The sequence below is a fragment of the Bombus vancouverensis genome, chromosome 10 (genome assembly GCF_051014615.1).
Source record: "Bombus vancouverensis nearcticus chromosome 10, iyBomVanc1_principal, whole genome shotgun sequence".
NCBI classification, from domain to species: domain Eukaryota; kingdom Metazoa; phylum Arthropoda; class Insecta; order Hymenoptera; family Apidae; genus Bombus; species Bombus vancouverensis.
The window spans coordinates 7643047-7669425 of record NC_134920.1 but is presented as its reverse complement, the minus strand read 5'-3'; the positions used below and the strand labels follow the sequence as shown (position 1 = coordinate 7669425).

The window sequence follows — 26379 nt, the reverse complement described above, 5'->3', positions numbered from 1 at the left end:
ATAGAATATTTAAATAATAAAAAAGAATCGTATCTGGAAATATTTAAAAATCTTTAAAAATTCTGTTTAAATAGTCATTCCGAAAGAATAAATTATTAAATATCTATATTTTATTTGTTAAATAAAAATGATATATTAAAACTATCGTTTTTCCTTTACAATTATCATTAATTCTCTCGAACACATACTCACACAGAATAAAAATCAGAAAACATTAGTTCATGTACAATGAATAAATCCAACAGGAGAAACACTCTTTCAGAATGTTTGATTTTATCTGAGAGGAATGCATGTGTTTCTTTTTCTTAGATCACTCCACATTATAATGCCTGGTATGTATATTGCAGTTATTATTATTATGTTATTACAATCCAGATGTAATATAACAAATTAAGATTAATTGTATTGAATTATACAAACATTTGACTCATGCAGTTTATAATTATTTAAAATTGAGCATTAGATCATACAGAGATTTAGATACTAGCATATAAGCTGAAAAATGTATGTCTAGACTATTTAGACAAATCGATCATATCCTTTGCATTTATAAAATTGTAAATGCATATAAAAAATTGTAGAGGAAAAGTATTCGGATACACGATATTCTAATCTTTCGTACTTATGAAGTATTATGACAAACTGCACGAGAGTCAGTCGTTTCTATACATCCCAAGACGTAATGTGATATAAACGTATTTCGTGTAATAATATTTATCAATAATATACCAAGTCAATTATTCATCATCGCATCGGCGTTATGACAAACATTTGTTACGTGAATCAACGTACAATCATAAGACATAAAATAAGTAATATACAAATTGTTTTAAATAATGCAATAAAACCAGCAGAAGATTATCTATTGCATTCTAAATCAAACAGATTCAACCGTGATTGAACGAGATATTCCTTACACGAGACGTTAGTTTTGTATTAGTTTTTGATAATTACAATTTCCTTAAACCTGTTATTATTATTATAATACTGCAAGAAAAAGATAAACGATACAACCAAGAAGTAAATTTTCAAGCTATCCTCTTATCACTTCTCATTATTCGTATATTATCTATGTTATTTCTTAGAGATTTTCACACTTGACGTGCGGTAAAAACAGCTGTATCTGAAAAGCGGGAAGAGCATACAAGCGAGATATAAATACAGTTCGTTAGACGAACATGTCTATTGTAACATGAACTATTATTATCGCACATTCGTGGCGCTTAAATACAAATGCTAAAAGGAAACGTACTCTAAGTGAAACAAATAAATGCATGTGTACATGTTCATGTATGTTATGCGAATGTACATACACGTATTTATTCATTCACACATATATCTCTTAAACAGTCAATTGTCAGAAGAAATTATAAATTTTTGTGCCAATGTATGTGGTCTTAAAAAACGAAGAACGAGACTCGTAGGTTGAATTTCTTAAAACCAAAAGCATCGACACTATCACTCTGGCTCGTTCATTTAGAATTTGCTATGACATTTTCCAGTCTGATGATGGTAATCAGTTTTTACAGTTTGATCGAATTATATTTAAGAGAAAGATTAATATTTCGTAAAAATATTTAGTATCGGCGCCTTCGTTTCTTTGTTTCAGATATAGTCGATATTAAATATTCATATAAAAACGGACAATGTTGCTTGAATAATCGTAGCTTGAATTAACATCGTTCGGTTTCTTTACGAAGTCTTTGTAATATAATTGTTGTATCACTGTATACAATGTGGACTAGATTTACGATCTACAGGATAAGGGACGCTTAACGCTTCATTTTCTTTTCGCCTTTCACATTTATAAAATCAGCATCATGATCTCTTAGCGAACTGGCCACACCTTTTAATTAAAAAGTTTGCGGATCATTGGTATACAAAATATTTTTTCTACCTCTTAATTACACAATACAATAGGCATATCAATCATTATATGCTGTATATAAATTGGTGGTATATAAAATATTCTTCGATCATACAAATGTTAGAATGAAGATTTTAGAATGATACTCTTCCCATATTGAATGAACATGTAAATATAATCTTTTCAGTTCTGTATTATGAAACATACATATATGAATAGTAAAATTATTTTTTACAATAATATTGAAAAAATACAAATACGTATATTTAATATTAAATGAGAATTTTCATCATCATGGTATAAATATAAAAATTACTATTAGGATTACAAATATAAACGAATACAAAATTTATTAGTATAATTTCACTGAACAAATTTGAAAAGATTAGTTATTACGAGATAAAAAAGCTTATTACATCGGCTGTAAGATAGTATATATTTAAAAATGTTAAATATATATATTCAATCGAAATCTTTAATTTATACTACTGACTATATAATGAATTATATTTTCGAATTACATATATTTTTATCTCTTTTATGTGAATGGAAATGCGTTCATGTTGAGGTAGCGTATCCAATATTGTGTGTTTAAAGACGAATGATCTCAATACTTGGTCCCATTTCGAAATCAGAATTTATAATAATTTCGAAGTAAATATAGTATATGTTAAATATCAATGAAATATAATCCGATGTCGTTAAGATTAAAGTGAAACAAAAATCAATATGTAATGTAAAATATTGGAAAAATAATCTTCCTTAAAAAGTACAACTATTTAAACCTACTTAAAATACCTAACATAATGATAAAGTATCGTTATGAAAAATTGATTATAAATGAGAATGAAAATCGTTGCTCAACGAAAGGCTATATGTACATATTATATGTTGAGGAATCAACGTATTGATCTAATTTCATTTTTAGCTCTGCTATTGATAAAATTATATTTATATTGTATATAGGATGGAACGGCAATCGTAATACAACAGGGTAGGCGGTGATTCTACATGAAAAGATAAGAAGAAAATTTGGTATAACATCTTTTCATTCGAGGCTTCGTTTTTGAGAAAATTGAGCTTCAAAATTTGACATGTATAATTAAATTTGGCTAATTCCGGACTAAAGAAGAGTAAATAATCAACAGGGGTTCAAAACTACATTTGAAAATAAAGTAACAATGACTAGATTGGAGTAAACAATCAGCAGGATGTTATTATACAAAAATGAAAAATAACATTTTTCCTTTAAAAGCCTTATTTTCAAAAAAATAAAATTTGAACACGTTGAAGACTGGTGTGATGTGTACGTATATATATAATATAAAACACATGTTCAAATTTTATATATATATTTTCGACTTATTTTTTCACCTGGATCGCCACCTGCTCCGTTGTACTACGATTTCCATCTCACCCTATATGTATACAATTTTATTAATAACATACATCAATTCACTCTATCTTTTCTCTTCATCATCCATTTTTAATTGTATTAAATCTATATCAAGTGTTGTGCAGGCGACAGACTTTCCAACGGATTTTCTATTTTCGTAATAATGAAAATTTAATAACTAACTTATATATGAACAAAAAAGATGATCGAATAGAATTCAATTTGATTAGAGACAATCACGTGGACGTCAATGTCTGCCCGGTTACAGGAACCTTGTAGTTTAACTGAAACGTTTCCCATACTTGAGACATGAGTATCTAAATATGTCTAAAAATTATCATCGGCATAGTAGATGTGTAAAAATACCATCATCGGAGATAATAAAATATCTATAAATTTCGTTTGAACGAAAAGAGGGACTTAAGCCTTACCAAATCACTAACTTTTTAAGCAATATGATTTTGATTTCTCATATTATAATATTATGTATATGTATATTTAAATGTATGAATTGATATCATGCTCGAATAGAAGGAAACTTATTTGAGGCAGTTAAAATAATAATGAACAATTTACAAAAATAAAACTACTATTCTTAAATCAATCAATAACATTAATATCTCAACTTTAAGTGCTTCAAGCTTTAAATACATATATGTATTGGTAATAACTATTAATATATGTCTGTCATAAGAAAAAAGTTAAACAAGTATTTTTCTAAACGACTAAAAATATATAAAAAGTTAATCGTAAATCTGTAAATGTGAATAATGTAAAGAATGTCATCTGCCTCAAAATATAAATTTAATAAAATAAAATAAAACAGCCTAAATGACATTGGCATTGTACTCAGCGATCAATTGTAACGTAGATATTAGAGCCAATTTCGAAGTATGGCATTGCAAGCGAACAATTCGAACTTGAAAACAGAAGTTAGTTACAAATTGGTCGTACAAGGTTTTTACTATAATTGCTGGCAAGGTACGGACTGAGGTGGTAGAGCCGGTGGCAATGGTGCATTCTCTTCGTGAATCATCACAAGTTTACCGTATTTCACCATTCTCCTTCTATGTTTTTGCTGTAAACAAGATCTTGTTTTTTATTATCAGATTTAAGAAAAGATCTTGTGCTAGTTTATGTTTTCTTTTTTTTTTTTTTACAAAATATTTTACAGCTACTATAAAATCGATAGTAGTACGATATCAAATCTTAATATTTAACGTAAGGACTTAAAATTATATTTTACCTGTGACATTGTGCCAGCCGTCCAACTTCCGCTGCTGCTTCCACTGTCACTACCACTAGAAGTAATCCCATCTTCGAGAACAAGCTTCGTTTCGAACCCCTCGACCTCTAAGTCCAAATAAAGCTGACCCAATTGATCGTTAACCAAAAGGGGTTGATTGAAATTTTTTAAGGCATCCATGTCTGCTTGAAGTACTTCGTTCAGAGTTTTGGGATGTATTTGATACTCGTATATTAATTCTGGAGTTAATTGAACACCTTCGAGCCACGGTGGCTCTTTTCTTCGCTTACCATAATGTTGCTTCATCATACTCTCCTATGAATAAATTTATTATTTATTAAAATTAACGTGACTGAAATTTTTTTGTGACTGAATTTTGTTAGATAATAATCAAGACTATTAGCTACCTCTGGTAAATATTCCGTTGGCTTTTGATCCGGATTGCAGCTGCTATCACTGCTCTTATATAGGAAACTACTGTAAAAACTCGACGAGCTCGATTCGTCTACGGAGTAGTCGTTTTGTTTGTGGATCTTTTGGTTCACTGGCGTTGGTGCATCCACTAAGCTCGAGCAACCTCCGTCATTGCTCACGCAAGAAGAGAATAATTCACCGGGTGATAGTACCTAATTATCATTAAGTGTTTGACATATCCGTAAACCAATTAAAAAATCAAGTATAAAAATGTTGATTTACTTTTTTAGAAGATTCTGACATAGCCATACTACTACCCGGTTCAGCTTTTACGCTTGTTGCTTGGCTCGCTGGACGTTTTCGATCGGAGCATTTGTTCATTGTAGACTGATTATTTTCACGCGTGACTGATGTTTGTTCGGGAATCAAGAATGGTCTGTACATCATGCCCGCTGACGGGGCACCTATTACTGGAGGATAAATGACACCGGCCATCGCCGTCGTCACATATGAAACTGGCACAAACACTAAAAATTAGTTTTGATATTTCAAACTTTAATTATTATTTAAGAATTCTCCCTTAAAAATTAATTTATTCAAATAAATACATACTATAAGGATTTGGTTGTGGGGGTTGCATTGAATGAGGCGGACTAAGTTTCTCTTGTAGAGATGATAAAACTGCAGGATCATTAGTTTGTGGTACGGGAATATAATACACTGGTATCATTGGCGGCAGTATTGGTACTCTGGGTATTGCTTGTGAATTCGTGCTGAAATTAGAGAATTCAATGAATTAGAGAAATCAATATTTCATGCGGTATCCTATAAAAATATTAACTACTGTTAAATAAATAAGAAAAAGCAATGGATGCTATGAGCAAAATGTTATGAATATGTTTTTACATTACGTACTTGAATAATACGAGATCGTTATCAATAAATTAGATATAATATTAATCGCTCGGAAAGTTCATTCCGATTTTGAAGAAATTTAATCGACATAAAAAATCATGTTGAAAATGAGAAAGGCTCTGCAAGGATGAAATATTCAAGTTGCATGAAGGATGGAGAAAGAGTGTGGAACAAAATAGCACTTATATAATTCAATAAATGTATATCGGATAGAAATGTAAATCGAAACGAACTTGCTGACCTTTTGAATTTTTTCAATTACTCCAAAAAGTATGCAGGATTTCGGGCTATTTGCTTGTCAGAGCATCCTCAAAGACAATCGATTACCCTTCTTTTATATTACTTTTCTTTAATATATATTTCTTTTTTAATGAAAAAAACACTCACTTTTGTGGCACATTGTGTGGTTGAGCAGGTGAGGCAGGGGGCACAGTAACCGATAAAGGTTGCCACAAATTGATGTTGGCACCTTTTTGAATTACGGTAGATTGATCGACGCTCATGCTTGTAACTGTCGTCGTGACATTCGTAGGGAATTGACCCGCGGTACTTGTTCTTGACACCTCGTCATGCTTTGAAACCTAATAAAATATAATCGAACGGGTTTAAACGTTTCTTCCTCGCCATAAGTCATGAACTCGAGATTATGTGTATTTATTGTTGAGTTACTAACTTTAAAACTGTCTCCTTCCCAGCTATGGCTTCCGCTTCTCTTAACTCCATGACCTTGACTAATAAAATGCATGTTCGGGTCCGTCGACATTTTCTCGGTGGTTTTTATTCGGGAATCCTTCAATTTGTCGCTGGCCTTAATGCTAGATCGAAGTTCCCGATGCTTCTGCATCATCAACTTTTCCATATCCTCATTGTGACGATTGAGCAACGACTCTGTCAACGTTGGAGGTTTGAAACTTTCCGTGCTAGTTGTATTCGACGTATTGCCTCTACTCGCTGAGCTTGTTTGATTGTTCGAACCACTGCTTAGATTTTCTGCGCTACCACTGCCGCTCCCACCGCTTCCGTTTATCGGTGACATGCATTTTCTCACTAATTATGCGATAATATATATATATATATATTAGTATGTTAAATTTATTCTAATTCTGGAGGGAAAATCATTTATGAAAATCATAAATGTACGCTGTTTAAAATCTTATTTGACGATAAATATTGTTAATAATACTCAATATCGTATATTTTATAATTTATAAATTTTTTAAAAATTGGTCGAAGTTGATAACGTCTTTACGTTCAAAAAATTCAATAGTGTGAAGTCTTACGGTGAAAACTCAACTCACCTGCTGAATTCGGGCTTGTCTTTTCACCTTCATCGTTGCTGGAATTAATATTCTCTTCATCACTGCCATACATGGTGGCAACCGGTGGCTTACTCTTAAAAAATCTTTCAATATTTTCGTTGTAGTTGAGCTGATTGTAACTTGGTGGTGTCTCAGTGGACGATTTACTGTCGTAGTACTCGCGATGGGGCGAAATCTCACCAAGCATCACGCTGTCGTGCTCCTGTAACAAGGGATTGCGTGATCCCTTCACAAGTATATTGTAGCGACTTAAAAAGAGTTGTCATTTGATTTCGGCACTGTCAATTGTTTTGCAAATTTGCGTTGCATTAAACCCGCGTCGCAGCGAGGAAGCTTTCATTTTTGTTAGATGTTTTGCCCAGTTATACGAGTTGCTATAATTTGTGCAAGTAATTTGTTTGTACTATGTAAGTCGCTCAGCAATCTTGCTACCGCAAAAATGCAATATTTACAGCGCACGAGCGAGCGACTAATCGACCAACTAATATTTCTCCAGCTCTGTAACACCGTTAGTTGCCTTACAATCGACCAATTTTCTTCCGTTCTACTTCTTCTCAAATCTTCTACTTCTTCTAGACCAGTCATCGTTCATACATTCATACATACTTTCATACATACTCGTTCAACATTCCGCTATTTTTTTAAATTCCCGTTAGACATACGAAAGATTTAAAATGAAGATTAAGGCGAGAAATTTCGAAAAATTCGCGTGTCGCTGATGAAATAAAATGAAATAATCTATACAAAGTAAATCTGTATAAAATGAAATGATCTATACACGTACTTTTATATCTTTCGTTCTATCGATAACACCCTGTGAAATAATAGTTACTAACGATGGAAACGAAATTCAATCGAAGGAACATTGGAAGGAGCAGCGAGAATAAGAAATGCAGAATCTGTGCGGCAGCGGGAGGTGATGAGGCACGTGCTGTAAGGCTATGAGAAGGTGAAAACGGAAGAAGACGTGGAAATAGTATTAGGAGCAAAGGAAATAGAAATACATACTGAGAAGGACAGAGAAGTCGAGGGAGAGTGAAAGAAGGGGAAAGGAAAAATTGAGGAAAACAGTAAGAAACAGAAACTAACGAAAGGCAGAAAGCAATATGGAATACCGAGAGGAAGCCAATAAAAGGAAGAACAGTATAAGGAAGAGAAAGAGAGAGAAAAGGAAGGAATTGAACAGAGCAACAGGTGTTATGTAATATGTAAATGTAGAAATATGCTATGCTTTACTCACAGTCATAGTTTACATATAGGCGAAGTATATAATACATATAGGGTATGAGTGAAAGCGTAGATGGAGATGGGTGAACAAAGAGGGTGAGAGAGTACGAAAGGTAAGCGGAGAAGATAAGAGATAGATGTAAGGCTGGAGGACCATCCTAAGCCACTAGACGAGTATATGTACAATGAATAAAATAAGTAAAATAATAGATAATAATTAATAACGAGAGTTAACCAGTACTGTCATCGGAACTTTCAAAATATTAACATCACTCTTGCACACCTTTAATGTATACTCTCTTCCATTCTCGCTTTCTCATATTGCCTCGTTAGTTTCAAAACCTTGTAAGTGAAGAGATACACTGGAACTTTATTCACGAGTGTGGTACTGCAATAAATTTATAGATGCACTTATAGCCTTTAACGTTAACGTATCTCAATTGTTTCTCGAATACATGAAACTGAACTTTTCAAATCCCGTACGTGATACTCTCTACGTACGGTCTATGAAATTGTTAATCGGTAAATCGATGAATAACAACAGTTACACTTAACGCTAGGATACGATAAAGAGGCAAGAGAAGGGATATAACTCAGTTGTTCGATTGACGATACAATTCATAAAATGTTAAGGAATGGTTTAGCGCAGAAGAGAATTCCTTGATACATAGAAAAAGAAAGAAACGTTTCATTATTCGATAAAAAGATACTCGAGAAGAAGAAGGGTATCGTCTAGAAATTGCAAAGGAACTAAACGATGCTTCGACGATAAGAACAGAAAACAAGATTGATCGAAGACAAACAATTTCTTGGCCAGCAAAATAAGTACGTAATGGAAAGATCAAGAAGAAATAATGATATCAAGCAGCAATAGAAATTACTAATGGTTCCTCTAAAAGAAAAATAGAAAATAAAAAAATTTGTATATGATAGATAGAAGATGACACGTTAAAAATTTTGCTAAAAATTCGAGATCAACGTATATAAGTAACAAATTGCCTTCTTTCTCTTTGTTCTTTTTTTTTTTATTTTGTTGCCCTTGTCCATTTTCCATTGATCAATAACCAAATGCTATGCCGCCGAAAAACGGAAGCAATTAGCTACTATATGATACTAAACTGTTGCAATCGAGGTTGGTTTATAAAAGGCTTGGCGTTTTTACCAAATACATACGAATAGTAATATTGAATGAAAAGAAAGTAAATAGACTTACCAACAACGTGCCTACAAGGTTTTGAAATTGACGCTATCCTTCACCGGACCTACGCAAGTTTCATTTTGCCCTCCGTCTGTGTCAATGTACAAAACAATTTGATAGATTTTTCCTTATCGATCGTTTTGTTGATCGTTTGCTGGTACATTTTTTCTGTTTTTACTTACGACTAGCCACATTATGCATTATAATAGCAGAATGCATGAATGCAGATGTGGATGAACCCTAACTCGTAAAAGTTGATTTTTTTAGCATTACTTTAAGTTAAACATCCGGTTAAACTTGTCACCAGGCTGTAAAATTTTTAATCAGTTGTTTCTTACTCACCTTGCACCTTAGTTTCCAAATAAAAAATTCTAGGACATATCGTTCAGAAGCAGCGAGAATCTCATCATTTAGAAAAACGTGTTTTCTGTTTCAGATTCGTAAGGGTCAGAAAATTTAGAGAAAATGTTATCGAATAACAGATCTCGGAATGTTTTGAAGTTTTGATCTTTTGTTCTTTTCTTTTGAATTCCTCGTATTATTATCAATATAAATTTTACGTTGCTTCGTGGAAAGACATATCAACATAGAACTTCTTCTATTAATAGCCCTTCACCTAACTCTTTGTATTCTACTTACACCATACATTCCCGATCGAATCAGCCGAGGAAAAAAAGAAATTTAGCAAAAGACATCCAAACTTGATTAAAAGGAACACCAGCCTCATAAAACGCGATTTACTAAAATTAAAGCAATTTATCGTTGGATATATATGAGAAATTTCTTCTTTTCTTGGTTCTGTCGATACCGGCGACAAATATTCGGTACAAGGCATTCGTTTTGTATTTTCTTCTTTGTTTTATACAATAATTATAATATCGCGTAAGATTTGAAGCAAATGAAAATAGTTAAAGTAATCTATGGAAAGGTAGTCTATACATAGTAGTATAGTATAGTAAAAGTTATTCATAAAACATGAGACTTGGACTAAACTGAAGTAAAAAGGGAAAGAGAGAGGCATGACATTTTAGGAAAGTAAGAAAATAATAACGAAGGCTATGTTGTACCAAAATACTATCGTACGATTCGTGAAACCATTGGGCAACACGAACGATGCGTATTAGACATGATTTAAGGAAAATACCCTCAACGTTGAACCGTTATAAGAGGAACGCGGGTAATATTACAATTACTGTAAATATACTTGTAGTATACCACCATAGCGCGTTACAGCGTATTATTAGCAAAATAGGTAAGTGTCGGCGATACTAAAACGTAGCTAATAGTCACCGAAAAACTCCTGTCGTCGGTAGCGAGCACATCTTTCCCAAGACCGGGCGTCCTCGTCTCTTGTAGCAGATTTTCCATGAAGGACGCAAGGTCCTTGCACCTCTTTGACACATCAAGCTCGGTTATATCTGACTTTCTTTGGATGTTCTGCGCAGACGTACGATAGAACAAAAGAGAAAAAATTGGGGAATGAGCGAACTTATTAGTTGGGATTAAAATTTCATGGGAACAATTATGCGGCTGTGAACGTTTTACTGTTTGTCTGTGTGTCTCGTTATCCTTCTTAAAATGCATTTATTTGTTCGATGTCGCATTGCCCTTCAGAAAAAAAAAGAGGGACACAGAGAAAAAAGGAATTAATTCTCTAATAGTCTCCTGTTCTTTGCTTTCTAATATTACAACTTTGCTTAATAATTTGGACAAGTACTTAAGCTCCTAATCGAAAGCAAAGGATAAATAATATTGTCATGTAAAGTGTAGACAATGCGAATTTTTATTTATAATCATCTTTATATCGCTATGAAAGAACGTGTATAATTTATATGTGGTTTGTTTTGTTGGCGTATAAATAAAAACTTGATCGACCATAAGGGTGATTGCTACGTTTACCTTATCGAACAATATCACGATCTAGACAAATTGCGCTAACTATATCACTGGTGCAGCATGAATCATTGAGAGAAGACATACCTCGTCAAGAAGTGTACGTATCTCTCCTTGTATGATCTTGGCCTCTTTTAGCACCTCCTCGCTAATATTAGCCAATTGACCGTACTCGGTTGCGCATGGCAAGCGAAAGATATCAGGATTTGCTGGACCTTTCAGTACCCTGTGTTGACCTACGACAAACTCTAGTTTTTTCGTCCAGGGATTGATAAAGGACGACCACTCTGTTTCGAGGACGACGTAGCCTCCGTTCTGCACTCCGAACCTGTAGGGTTTCGATCTGAAGGAGGCACCTTCGAGCTTGATCACCTGTTCAACGACATGTGTATAAATATGAATAATCGAAGGAATAGGGATTGTTATACGTCGTTCGACGTTCGGTTGTCGGGACTCGCTTACGCTTGCACTTTTTCTGCGGATTACATTTTTTTTTCTTTTACACTATTATTCTGTTTTTGTCTCAAGCGTATACTCGATCGAAACCTAAAAATTTGCTTTTTTTCTGGTGCACATGCTCACAGTCTCATAGATGTCTTTGATGAAGGGCAGATCCTCGGGATGGTAGAAGTCGAATAGCGAACGGCCAACCATATCCTGAGGTAGATAGCCAAAGTATTGGACTACGTCGGGATCGACATGAGATAGGTAGCAGGTCGCAGTATGGCGGGTCGTGAATACCGAAGATATTATCGTTTCTTCTGGCGCTGCGGATAATGATAACAAGAAGGTCAGAGTCATTCTCTCTTTTGTCAAGTGCTTCCTTCATGATGAAAGCTTTAATCTTTATGGTACGCAATCGAACCAACTTTGGCTCGTTGACAAATCTGTACGAACACTTGTGCACTCTACCTATGTAAGCGTGAAATAATATTCTAACATTGTGCGAAGCGACGTACCAACTATTTCGATATTGTGTTTATGAATTTCGAACAGACTTGTCAGAAGGATTTAAAAGAAGTTTCGAAATGACATTCTAAGTCACGAGTAAATTGTACTTAAGGCAAAATCTGCATCTAACAAAAGTGTTGATATTGATACAAGAAAATGATAAAGAGGCAAATAAAATGGATTAATTCTCAAAATAATTTCCATCTATCGTCGATAAAGTTAATACAAACAATTTCCAGAATAGGCTGATAAGGGCAAACATCTTTGATTTCCCTTCCCTTAATTTTGTTTCATTGCTAGTAAATTTTTATACCGAAAACGTACACGAATAGAAACAGAAAGAGGAATACGATATTATAGCAAATTAGATCGCAATTAAAATATTCTTCATCTCTTTCTTTCTTATTGTCTTTTCTCTCTTCTTTTTTAGATTAAAATACAGTGAATAAAGAAACATCACTACGTGTTTATCAAACAAAAAATGAATTTTTATCTATTCTATGGAAAATGATCGATGCGTTGTTATTCTTGTTCTTTGTTTCCGCTTCTTAAATGAATACTCGAAACAGTGGTCTCCAAACTGAACGAAAACGAAAAATTGGCCAGATGATAAAAAAACGAATAAATAAAAAGACGACAAAGATGAGAGACTATCAAAATCGTCACGATCCTCGAATAAATATTTCTAATTTAAGAAAAATTACCTTCTGCTTAAGGCACGTCGCCGTGGAAACCACCGAGTCATATTTTATCATCGAGAAGATTAGACTGAAGAAACGACTCGACTATTATTTCTCACACATATTATTCACGAATCGATAAACCTTATAAGTGGATTTAGAGATCATTGAAAATTCCTTATTCTTATTATTTTTATTTAGAACAAACTATGTATCGAATCTTTTTTGTCAGTCGACTCTCCTCGAAGACCTTCAATCGTACTACCTTTATATGCAGAATGAACAGGTTGGGCAGTAACCACCAGGAACATTGCTTTGTGTTGCTGTTCAGTTGCACGGTCTCGAAAATCCCTGAACGATAAGGTCAAGTGAAACGGAAGGTAGAAATTCGACCTCGCCGCCTTATGCTGATCAATGGACTGGTGAATGACCGATCTCGTAAACTTTCGTAACCCGCAGAATAAACTTGCCCTTCTACCGTTAATACCTATGAGTACAATAATAAAACAAATAAATAAAATAATAAACCAAGATATGTAATAGATATTTATAGGTGTCTATAAAAGAATTTTGTAACATATTTTAATGCGAGAAAAATTAGATAAAAGTTCAATGAGGATTATTAAGTCACGTTCTTCGTAGTCTAGTTTCATCTTTTATTCAAAATTATAATTTCTTTTATGAAAAAGTTTCATTAAGCAAATTTGATGTAATACCTTTCGGTCTATCTTCTTGAGGCGACACTATACTGCTTGAAATCTGATCGGCCAGTGTAGCCTTATCCTTGGGGTGTACATAGTCAATGAAAGATCGGCCAATCCATGCGTCCTTGGGGTATCCTAGAGCTGTGCATATCGAGGGAGTCGTATACAACACGAGGCCATCATGCATCGAAATCACCGCGCAAAATCCCTCCTATATAGGATATACAATATGAAACTGTTGACTTCTATTTACGTCAGATCGATGCTAGTAGATTTATCCATAAAATAAGTGATTAACACGTAGATGACACCTGAATCTATGTCATCAAGATAGTCTTCACATAAAACACCTTTTTCGATATCCCTGTTTCTCTTTTTTTTTTAATCTAAATTACGTAGCTTGTAGAGTGAACTCGTCGCTACTTTTTCCTCGATTCTTGTTCACATTCTTTCCTATGATCTTTACCAACAGTTACATGCAAATTATGCGATGGAATTACCATAGGATATTTTACATGCAGTACCTTAATAGTACTTTCAATTGGTCACTTTCAAACGCTATATGCATAGAGAAAAGAGCTGTATTTCACCAAAGAATATAATTTTTATTCGTTTAAAAAAATTCCAAATGACCGAAGATATAAATTAAATAAAAGCAAAAGAAATTCCATGACATAAAGAAATATATAGTTCTTTTGATAGAATATATAATATAGTAAGTATATTTAGAATTTGATTAGTGAACCTTCACCCAACAAACCAACCCCATTACTGGCGTTGAAAGAAAGCTACTTGTTAACGTAAGTATTAAGAAGAAAAAAGGAAATGTACTATTTCTAAAGAGATTTAATAGTTTCACTATAAAGCCACTAGAAAGTCGTTTTGCTAGCCGCAGTTGTAAATCTCCTTTCTCCATGCATAATATCACGGAAACCTCGCGACAATGGTGTACCACTATGTTACATCATCGTATACAAAAAGCCATACCAAATTGCAATAATTAAGGAAAAAAAAATGTTCTAATGTATCGATATAGGTAACAATCGGGTTAAGATTAATATATAGATATGTATATAATATTAGGTGGCAGGATGCTTTTGCGAGTATACCCGATCCTGCACCTCCCTAAGAAGAAGCCCCTCGATCGACCACGACCGAGCGAGTCTCGATTGACATAATTATTGTTTCTCTCTACGTGTCCTTCTACCACAGTTAACTAATTAGGAGAAATCTGTTTCCTCGTTGCTTTTTAATGAATACTAACATTGGCTTGAGAGGCGGAATCATCCAGAGGATTCGTACGAGAAGCAAGTCCTACTTCCACATCTGTGACGTTATCGCCGTTGTGCTCGCCGGGATCCGTTGCATCCACCAATTCTATGGCTACTTCTTCTTGTATACATCCAACAAAAATTCTCGTCGTTATATTCTGTTCTTCTTGGACATACCTGCCCATGTTTTCTAATAGAACATGGATTCTTTATACCCATTTGACATCTGTCAAGTTTTCAACAACGTTTCATGGACGTCCCTTTTATCGTTTTAACAATGGATAAACACGGAGATGTTTCTCGTTGCGTGATGGCTTTAATTTTGGAGGGCTATTTTCAATTTAGGATTCTAGGAGATGCTTTAAACGTGTGGGCGAAGGAAGGCAGTAACCAAGAAACGTAGCTGCTGTACGGATCTCCTTGGATACTCCCTGACAACGTGATATAGGGAAAGAGAATGTCTTTGATGATGAAAGAAACTAATTGAAATTAAATCGAAAATATTTGGAGGCGTCCAAGAAACGTGTAAGACATGACCTATTGCATGGGTAATGAATTAATGAAGGATAGGAGATAGCAATGTTTCCTTAGTCCAACAGGACAAAAATTCCGCGACAACGTTTCGTAATACGAGAAGAAGTAACGAATCAACAGCTCGACATCGTTCTTGAAAGAAAGAAATAAAAAGGAATTCAACTTCGAGCTCTATAACACACCAAGCTGATACCAAGGCAATTTTTACCTCTCGACTCTCGTTTTTTACCTCGTTTATCGAGCGACTGTTAACGAAATCTAATTTTTTAAATCATCCATAGTGTCGTTAAATTCATTCGCGACGTTATTGCAAATCGGTCGCTTCGTGTTTGGACGTCAACATGCCCCACATTGTTCAATTTTTAAACGACACATTTATCAAAGATTGTACAATACATTGTACTTAGCTATCCCTCGTGCAACGAACTAACAAACGAGCATCGTGATTACGAAACGGATCTATTCTCGCGTTGAAACATGTCGTATTGCAGGACACGTCGCAGGCTCGTAACCAGTAAATCAGGTCCAAGCTCGTAACGACCGATGAAAAAAGCCTACGTAAGAATTGGTTATTCGAGAAGTGGATTATTAAAAATTATGTAAATAATTACGTAAATCATAGACGTTTCTCGATGTTATATAAAGCTCGGTTCAGTTGTGAGTGCTACTGTGGCTGGACCAAACGGAGAGCTCGACAGCACCTGCCTTTTGTTCACGGATAGTACCGAGTGATTATATAAAACCAGTATAAGGAGAAATTATATATAAATACATATATAATCTCAATGCTTAAAATATTTTAGGACTACTATTCTATCCGACAGCTGTCCTCCGCCGAAGGGGCACGCATGTATACCAAGTGATGCTTATATCACTGTAGTCAGACTATTCAAGGAACTATTTACAGCCTTGTAATTAGAAATACGTTATATATCGTTTATACGTTGTTATCGTTTATCATTTCAATTTATAACGCGAAAGATAGTATCTTCCAACGTTGTTACTATTTATGTCTCTTACATTTACTAAAGGATTCGTTGTACAAGTAGCGATACTGGCGCGGGAAGGTTGCTATGACGAAAAAGGATCAATATTTTACCACGTAAGTGAGTTAGAAACGGGGTGCTCTTTTCAAGGTTTTGTTCACGCTGGGCAGAGCTGAGATTAATTGCCAGGGTAACAACAACAGCCATTACTCTATTGTGTGACTATTTTATTTAAACACAAGCTACGTAAAACTCTCGTTTAAAAAGGTTCAGGACGATCGATGCTAACCGAGTGTCCCCGAATTCGAAGCAGACGAATCCTTCAGATCCATTGAATCTCTCTTTTGTCCAAACTGAAACGCGAACTTGTAGGAGCTGACCAAGTAAAAACGGGACGCTCAAGACCGTTTCAATTTTGAACAAAAGAAGATGCAATTGACCGTTTCAGATTCAATGTCTGACGGACTAAGGGAACCATGGAGATGGACGTAAAGAAGGAAGAATGGTCATTCGAAGTCTTTGGCTATGAAGTAAGCGAAACCTAATTGAAGGGAAAAGTGCACGAAACCAAATAACGTTGCGCAAAACTGTCGATCTTCTTTCTACTTCACCGAGAAAAATTGATTCGTGTTTCACGTATAGCTTTTAATTATAATTATCAACGATCTTACAGTTCTGCGTTAAATCGATTTCTATCAATGTTTAATCTTAACCGTGAAACTAGAAGGAGGAAATTGTATTCGATAGAGTCTGCAGTAGTACGAAAAAATAGTTAGACGGACGATAAGAATTTGATATTTGCTCCTCCTCCTGTGATACCGATCACATAAATCAATGATTACACGTCTCCAACGACTAAGCTACCTTATAAACGAAGAGATTCTAGGAATCGTACAGTTAACGTGCACTTGTTCCCGCAAATTTTGTATTACAACCAACCTGATTTTTTTTCAAGTATTGGCTTCGTTGGGACGGTGACGTTATATGACACAGCCTCTGGCGGTGTGCCGGCACTTTTCAGGATAATATCTGCCTCAGCGTTAACAGCCAAAATCGTCTTCGACTTCTTCTTCTTGTATTCTTTATCCTTTCTTTTGCTGATTGGCTGCGGTAGTGCTTCATTGCTATATTCATATGGACGTTACATGTACAGATGGAAAAAAGTATCTAATCTTAATCTAGCGAACAGATCCAAAAATTAGTAAAGACGTAACGTAATTTTAGGAAATGGTCAAACGCGGCATTTTGTAAAAACTTCGTGTTATCGAAGAATATAATGTATTTTCTACGACATTACCTAACCATGTTTAAGGGTGTGATAACAAGGGAAAGAGTGATTTACTTTCGTTAACTTACGAATAAAGCAATCGCGATCGATAAAATGAAGCGAGTAGATCGACCTGTAATACAATATACGCATATATCGCGTAAAAAAAAAGTAAGAATCAAACAATGACTGGCGACTCGTAGTTAAAGTAAGTTTCATATTTCCAGCAGAGTTTTCATATGGTGACATAGTAAAATTCATTGATCTTATCGTGATGTTTATTCGACTATTTTTATTGCGCAATCTTATCGAAATATCCTTAAGCAATCTGAAATAGAACATTCTCATGTGTTTTGTGATGATAACGCGATATTGGTAACGTTGATATACGGCATATGCTTTCAATACGACGCTAATTATAGATATGCGTTCTAAAAATAAGTTTATTTCCCGCTGAGTCAACAAATAAGGAATCCACTGGGCACGCGTGCGAACATGAGCTCCAGGTTCATTTATTACTTTAACAGTTGCTTCATCAAAGAGAATGTTGTTATTCTAAACGACCGTGATAAGCATAACTAGATTTATAGTATTGTTACGTGTTGTGGGAGTGGAATGATACAAAAATAGACTAGATTGCCGAGAAACTTTCTCCAGGAAAACCATTTGCAACAAAAATACAATACGTAACAAATGCTTTAGGTCATCAAATAGTGATTGCATTCGTTACGCAACAAAGAGAAAGTGCATTTCTCTAACGATAAACCTTTCAAGCTTTCTCCGAGATTAGGTTGGCCATTTAGTGTTTATATTTCCTAGTTCGATATTAAAGCTTGAGAAGGCCAATATATTCGAATAGCTTTGATTAAAACAATAGAAAGAATACGTACTTTGAATTTATATTACAATGATCATAGAAATAAAATTAAGATGATTGCATGCTAATACCTTGTGAACTAAAAAATATAAAAACATTCGTTATTATTCATCTTAATATTCTTCTTTAATGACCGAAAGTGATATTATCTGTTTCCTTTAATCAGGATTAGTCACAACTCGATACAAAGCAGCAAATTTATTAATATAATTTGAAATACATTATGCAATAGGATATCCTTTAATTGTACTCTCCCTCTCTCTCTCTCTCTCTCTTTCTCTCTCAAGAGACCTCTCTCGCCTCTCATAATATCACCTCTCATAATACGTATTTCCAGCATGAAAGAGCAATTACAAAAACATCGTTACAAATATAAATTAATTTCCAGTAACATCTGTTCCTTTGTGATCAAGTATAGTTATTCACAAGGGTTGATTTAAATTACCAAATATATGTCCATTCTACTCGAAGCAACAGAAAAGCATTCGCGGTAATTAACCTTGACCCTTGCAAGTTATGTAGAGAATTATATGAGGTATATTCTGTGAATTGTGCGCGGCAAGCGACGACGCATTCTCGTACTATTGTATCTCGTACTCGTTCGAGGAGTGCTTGTTGCACCGTCAGAGACCAATAGATATGAAACGATGCGAGGCATGTCACTCTGCTCTTCAAATATTTCGAATCAAGCAAACAGTAATACTTTTCACGTCGGATGACACGGCGTAATCAGCTTGCTTAAATTGCTCAATCGCTGTTTTACTTACGGAGTTTTCGCGTCAAGAAATGAAAAGAGAAAAAAAAAAGAAAGAAACGAATTCTATACGAGACGAAGAAAACCACCGAACGTTGTCGTCGATCGGTGAGGTTTAAATGAAACAGGAACGACGTTACAGTTTGATATGTAAATTCAAAGCATCATTGTCTTTTTATTTTCTCTACTTCTTATTATATCTGACGAATAATCAGAAATAGACTTGTTTTAACTGTAATTTATAGACCCGGTGATGATTTATTATTGCAATGGCGCGGCCTATCCAGATTATGCAATAATACGTGGGGATACTTCATGCCACGTAGGCGACGCCAATGGCGACGTCGTAGGCACGTGGCAGGGCACATGCACCAGTGTTTACAGCTGCAAATAACAAGGTTTGTGTGCGCTTTCTCGTAACTGAATGTAATCATTCTCTTACACGTACATGAATACGATAGTAAAAATCCACATTGCTGGGCGCGTATGCGCGCTGTGTCACCTTCACAATCGCGATAATTATAGAACAACCGTGTTCAGCTGTATGAACATACCAGGAGTACAAATCTGTCAATAATTTTTTCTCATGTTCCATTATATGACTTTAATTATAGGGAAATGGGAAGAATAAAATTTAAAACAAAAATTGCCTAGATGACTCGTCACAATAGCGCCAAGTGACATAGACACAGACATCGAAATTTAAACGTTTCTTCGATTGTAATTATACAGAAGAAAATGATGGAAAAAGTTGTGTTGGCTTCTCTAATTTCACTATTGCTTTTGATTTGCAGGATGAATAATTCGCAAATGTTAATGACGTTCGTTCTAAGGTGTTCATGTACTCAAGCGAATAATCTAATTGGCAAACTCACGTTAGCATGCAACGTCTATTCAGTCTTGTTGATTACGGCGATCATATACACGCCACAACCACTAATTTTAACTTAGACAGCTATTTTCCTTCTTTAATTATAAATAGACATTTTTCGATAATTGAATAATACGTGTATGTACTTTTCGTTTTTCCAATATCAGATACTTTTTCCATAAACGCCTGGGACACGTTATACTAAATATCTTCTTTAACTACAGTGAAGTGCTTCCGCGTGTTGTAAGTTCATGTATTTTTCATTCGACGTACAATTATTGGAGATAACTACACAAAGTAGTACCGTAATATTGCACGACTACAATTAGCAAGTGTCTTGCGTATATTTCATTTGTAAGTACCAAAAAAAAAAAAAAATAATGGTAGACACTTGCTTTAAATTGTTTTTTATTGAAAGTTCACACAGCACTGAGGAACAAGAATTACCTTCCACTGGATACTTTACTCTTATTCTTTACTAGCTGAAGTTGTAATGATTTATCAATTGCTTATAAATACGACATATTGATATTTCACGCATAATCGCAAGATCCTTACGATCATAAATACTTTCACTTGCCATCAGTGGCCAATAGGTATCTCTGTGTTTTTTGAGGATAGTGTTTTGGGGAAAAAATTTTTGTAAGAGTCAACCGAGTCATCGCGATAGCTTCTATCTTTGAACTACCGATAATACTAAAGAAACTTAAACAATATATTACCTGGATCCAAATGTCGAGGGGCGCCTACCGCAATAACCGCTACTTTCGGAGCGGTTACTGTTTCTCGAGATTGAGCTGCCACTACTGCAACAGAAATGAGTAAACGTTATTAAACATTATTTAGTGAATCCCTGTGTTACTAGTATAAAACAAAAATGATATTTTTAGATGAGTTTATCGTAATATGGCTTACGTACGTAATGTAGTCACGTTAACGTCTGACGATTAATCGACCAAACTACTGTATATGCTTATTCACCGCGCTAGGTCTGACCTTGACTATCCGTTACTACTGAACGCGCTCGCGTATTGAAATAATCTTTAAATCGATAGCTTACCAAGCTTTCCGTGCGATTATCAAACTTGAAAAACGTCAAATATATTAGCGTCTTAATGTTTTGCAATATTGTAAGTTTAACGAATAACATATTCAACAGATTATTATTTCAATGTTTCATGGCATTTAAAATTGAAAAAGAAAGTGATCGTAAGTACCAAAGCTTTATGAATTTATGTTGCTCGATTACGAAACTTACGCTTTTCATCGAACTCTTGTAAGATTCATTTGTTATAATTTGCTCCTCCGTAACTAGATCCACGTGTAACGCTGGAACCTAGAATACGCGCCTTCCGATAAGAGTTGCACCGTCCTTAGAAACAGTATCCTCGACAAATTAACTCACCTACCATGAGAACAGACTGAAAAACTTGCTGAACAAACGAAAAATCGTGCGTAAGCTTGATCTGGTTCGTATCGAGAAAGAAGAATTACTATCCTCCGATTTTCTCTGTTTCACTGGCAAATTGGTACAGAGGTGGATAGAAGCTGATTGCAGCAGAGGTTCATTTCTCGAACGATAGAAACGGCCTCGGCCCATTGGCCAATTAAACCGGTGTCAAGAAAGTCACGCGATTCGCTGGCACAAAATCTCTGAAACCAGTTATGGAATGGAAAAAAAAGGACCGATCACATGTTCGGCAAACGTGACCACCACAATCGGCCCTTACGTCGGAGTCTTTCTGGCCTTTCACTGTCCTCATTATTTCCCAGGGAACGAGCACGGGGCTCCTACATTTGTTGCACCTCGTTCGGTAGGAAAAATTATTGCATAAGGTCTGTTTCACGCTCGTGGCCCCGTGACTAGAACTGTCGAACGGGACCGTGATCCGGCTATTGATTTTATTCGAAGTTCTGACACGAATAATCCCAAGGAAACGTTGTATTAACGAGATATAAAATCCGACAAAACATAGAATTCGCGATTATAATTAATCTCTAACTACAGACGTCTACATTTTATCCGTTACGTATCATTTCTAAGATTATTTGACAAATTCTATTTCTGTTAAATTTTTGTGTTGTAAAAATTAATGACTATTTTAAATACTGGAATTTTTAGACTTCAACGCAAAATTACGGTAATAGAATAAAAATTTAGACTCTTCTCAGGGATTCGTCGCGCTATTCTGGCGACGTATTTTTAGAATGTTTTTAAATCTAATGAAAAGCCCTATTAATTTTTCTAGTGATATAATACTTTCATATTGACGTAGGGAATGGTGCTATTATGCAATTAAAACAACAAACTGGTAAATACGTTGAATCAGCATATGGTGCAACATTCGCTTCGCCAGAGGAACATCACGTTTCACTCTTCATCAGGTACCTGCAGCGTGTACAATTTTACTTGATAAGCAACACGTGAGAATTCAGAATCTATAATTATGCGCTGGTATCAATCACTTGAGTAGCATCAATAGCCGAGTCGCCCACGATGTCGTTCTTTGTTATTATAGGGGATCGCCATTAACTGTTACATCGACGATGGTTAATTAAAAAAACAAAGCTTGAAATACAACGTACATATTGAACCAAGCAAGGTTCCCTTAAAACAAATTTTTTTAAAACATCAAATATACAACTTTCGTATGCAATTATCGTCTATATTAAAGACAAGGTTTGTAAGGTTTGTAATTTACTTTGAGGTCTCTTATCAAATTATAATCTGATTGCTCTTGCCATTTTAGATCAATAAAATTTTTATGATGCAATAAAATCATAACAATTGCTTTGATTAAATATAAAAAAATTCGATCATCAAACATCAGTAAAAAGCCTCTTGGTTTATAATTTCTTCGATATTGCATCTTATTTCGTAAGGTTCTCGAGATTGGTACCATCGTGGGAAGTATTTCAGTCAGACGTTAACTTTCGTTAACGTAGCAATCGGCGATCTTGCGTACGTTTTGCATTCGTTCGACCTGTTTTCATCGGGTTTCTCAACCCGAGCTTAGATGTTTAAATGCGAACGTGGAAATGCAAGCGGCATGTTTCGCCGAGAAACTAGTTAGCCTTAACCGTCGTGTTCGAGTTTCTATCCTTCTTGTTCGCCATGCTTTTCGTCTGCCTCTCACCTACATCATCGACAAAGCGTGTCAATGCCAAGAATCCTGTGCTAACGTACACTACATAGAGACTGGATATCCTAGCGATCCTAATGGTGAATATCCTACAGCTAAGTTTACAACGACGAGCAATTGTTCGCAAACTCGTGTCTGTCAGTGTAGATTTAGCCTAAGATATCTCATAAATTTTCAATTTGTTTAATTTGTGAATTATCACAATGATTTTGTCAGAGATCAACCACTTATGTATGCCTGCAAGATACCCACGTGAAATTCATGCGCAAGTAAAAGTCTTTTCTCGAATACTAAGGATATTAAGGAAACAAAATCTATCAACGAGCTGAGAAGTTCAATTGAGTCTGACGAAACAGTCATCCAGCGATTAAGAGATCAGGGGTCAAACTTTACGGGTCCAATAATCTGATCAATCAATTCTATTCCTTGTCATCACTGATGGATCCAGAGCGACGATCGCCCCTCAAGAATAAAAGAATATAAAAATATTATACCACATTCTGAAAAGCTTGTTAGATATATAATTAATATTAATTTATTAATTTAATTATTTAGGCTATATACAGTATCGAATAGAGATATTGAAATGTAAGTTACAAGTAAATTTTTAATCTTGGAAAAGAAAATTTAAAAATGTACTTGCATACTTTTACACATTCCGCTGCCCTCGCCGAAAAAAGGCTCCATCACTGCTTGTCATGAACAAAATTTGCACTTATAATTTTTATTTCGATACAAGTTTCAGAAGAATGATCGTGTCTACTCAGATGATCAAGATGCGTAGGCAGTGGTAATTCTTAGTAGTAAGTACAAAACTTTGAGATATACAATTTATCAAGACGAATTGAAGAAACCAATTGATCAGTCAATCGATTAATTCGTTTTCTTTAGTATATATACAATATACTTCATAAGTACACAATCTAAGTCTTATGGTTCGATATTAAACATCAATCACATGGGACATAAGAAAATTAAGTTGTAGGGATTTCATCGCCTTCACAAATGCAAATCGTTATGAAACTCTCTTACATCTTTTGTAAGGTCTCCGAACGCGATAAAAAATCGCAAAACATCTGACATATCGAAACCTGCATTTTCCAATCGATCCAATGATTTATAGTTCATCTCCGGCTTGGATTTTCCAAACGTTTAATCAAACATTTACTTTTACTATCTTTGTACATTCATTTATAAAATAACGCGCAGTCATATATACATATATTGCACAAATTGAGATTACACAAGAATTCGACTGATCGATTACAAGAATGTAAAAGGAATCGGCAAATGGAAAATAAAAAAAAAGACGAGAGAAAGCAAAAAAAGGGATTATGCTTCATCAAGAGAATACGTGAGATATTTCTGTATTAGTTAAATCTGTATTAAAATAGCAGGTCAATTAAATTGCTTGCAATTAAACAGCATTCATTAATTAAGATTTGATAAACGTTTATTAAACGTCTGCATGTAGATTGCACAAGATGAACATAATAGAATAATGATGTATTAATTATGCTCGATAAAAATTTATATAGCTTTTTGCCTTCATCGCTTGCGTTCTATTAACGTTGATGTTATTTATGCATATTAGTTATTTACATTAATTCCTATCTGTTCTTTTTCCTAAAGAATAAATACGCTTTGTATACGATTTATTACATAAATATTAACAAAATCATTAACAATTATTTAATGTGCCGATATCAGAATGTATTTTAAACGATACGATAAAATGGAAGTTTTATAATATGTTTTTTAATACCGAATAAACTAATAATTTTCAAGATTATTCTTCTATCTTTTAGTTACCAAAATTACTGTACCGTTTATTATTTCAAATAAAAATTAGCCAAGTAATATAAGAATACATTAATACATTTAATATACATATTAATATACATTTCTGGTATTGGTATCATATCAAAAAAGTGGGAAATCTTACAGTTCACACTTTACGTTAATATCTATGATTATTAAAATTTGGTATTATAAGAATATGAATTGTAAAAATGTAATTTTCCCTGAAATATCCACCGACTCGTCTTTTTCTTATAGACGTATCATTGGAATAACGTATAATGAGTTGATCGACTAATATAACGCATAGTTCATATTTGAAATTCATGGCGCTATATTCAAATCAATGCTTGCGAAATGAAACAAATTCAGCGCACTTCGAAAGGTATAGACAAACAATTAAAAAATTCGATACATACCTACGTTGCGACTGACTGTTGCTACAAGTATTGGAATATCCGGAATCCGACACCTTAGCATTTTCAGTGGATACTTCTTCCATCGTTCTCTTCTAAGGGTAGCGTTTCTTTTAGAAGATATCCGTTAGGTCACAACACTGCTGCTAAATTAAATGAACTCGATGTTCACGCGTCATTTCTATATTTCGTGGCAGTAAAAGTGTTAAGAACTGATAAAGAAATAAGCGAAGGCAAATTGCTCGTATTTGTACGAACAAAAGGGAATAAGTTTTTTTTGTTTAATGTATCGCATTCACCATTAATAATTAAATTAAGAATAACGCACCATTTGATTGGTTATAAAAAATCAGTAAATAGAGAAATAAGCTTTCACTAATTTTCAGTTGGTTTCACAATAATATAATAAACACCACGATGCGTTCTAGACGACGATGTCTATGAAGACTGAACTGAACCATACATTACATATCTACCGCGCGGAGCGACTGTTCCGCATCATGCTGCACGTTCGGTAACACGTGAGTTGTTATCCCTCCCAGCCTACTGTTAACCTATATCGATGCAAAACGTGCCCCACTTAAACCTCTCGAACGACGAACGCGATTAAAATATGTAATCTGCTACCCCACGACTTTTACGCTTGATTC

The 26379-nt window shown here is 34.5% G+C and overlaps 1 protein-coding gene across 9 annotated transcripts; it reads right to left on the bottom strand.

Moving 5' to 3' along the window:
* Positions 1–88: 88 nt before the first annotated feature.
* per (period circadian regulator) lies at positions 89–26221 on the bottom strand. Of its 9 annotated transcripts, none has more exons than XM_033334602.2 (17): positions 25733–26221; positions 21093–21176; positions 17541–17725; positions 15075–15271; positions 13823–14021; positions 13372–13593; positions 12058–12242; positions 11563–11847; positions 10873–11019; positions 7137–7383; positions 6512–6885; positions 6226–6419; positions 5536–5696; positions 5206–5450; positions 4917–5135; positions 4510–4824; positions 89–4341 (listed from the first exon to the last, which is right to left on the bottom strand). In XM_033334602.2, the coding sequence occupies exons 1-17, from the start codon at positions 25813–25815 to the stop codon at positions 4228–4230; spliced, it is 3456 nt and encodes a 1151-aa protein (XP_033190493.1). In that variant the 5' UTR covers positions 25816–26221; the 3' UTR covers positions 89–4227. The 9 variants fall into 9 exon arrangements, with proteins under 9 accessions (XP_033190493.1, XP_033190495.1, XP_033190496.1 ...); XM_033334604.2 differs by having other exon boundaries at positions 5206–5438; XM_033334605.2 differs by having other exon boundaries at positions 7137–7359.
* Positions 26222–26379: the final 158 nt, after the last annotated feature.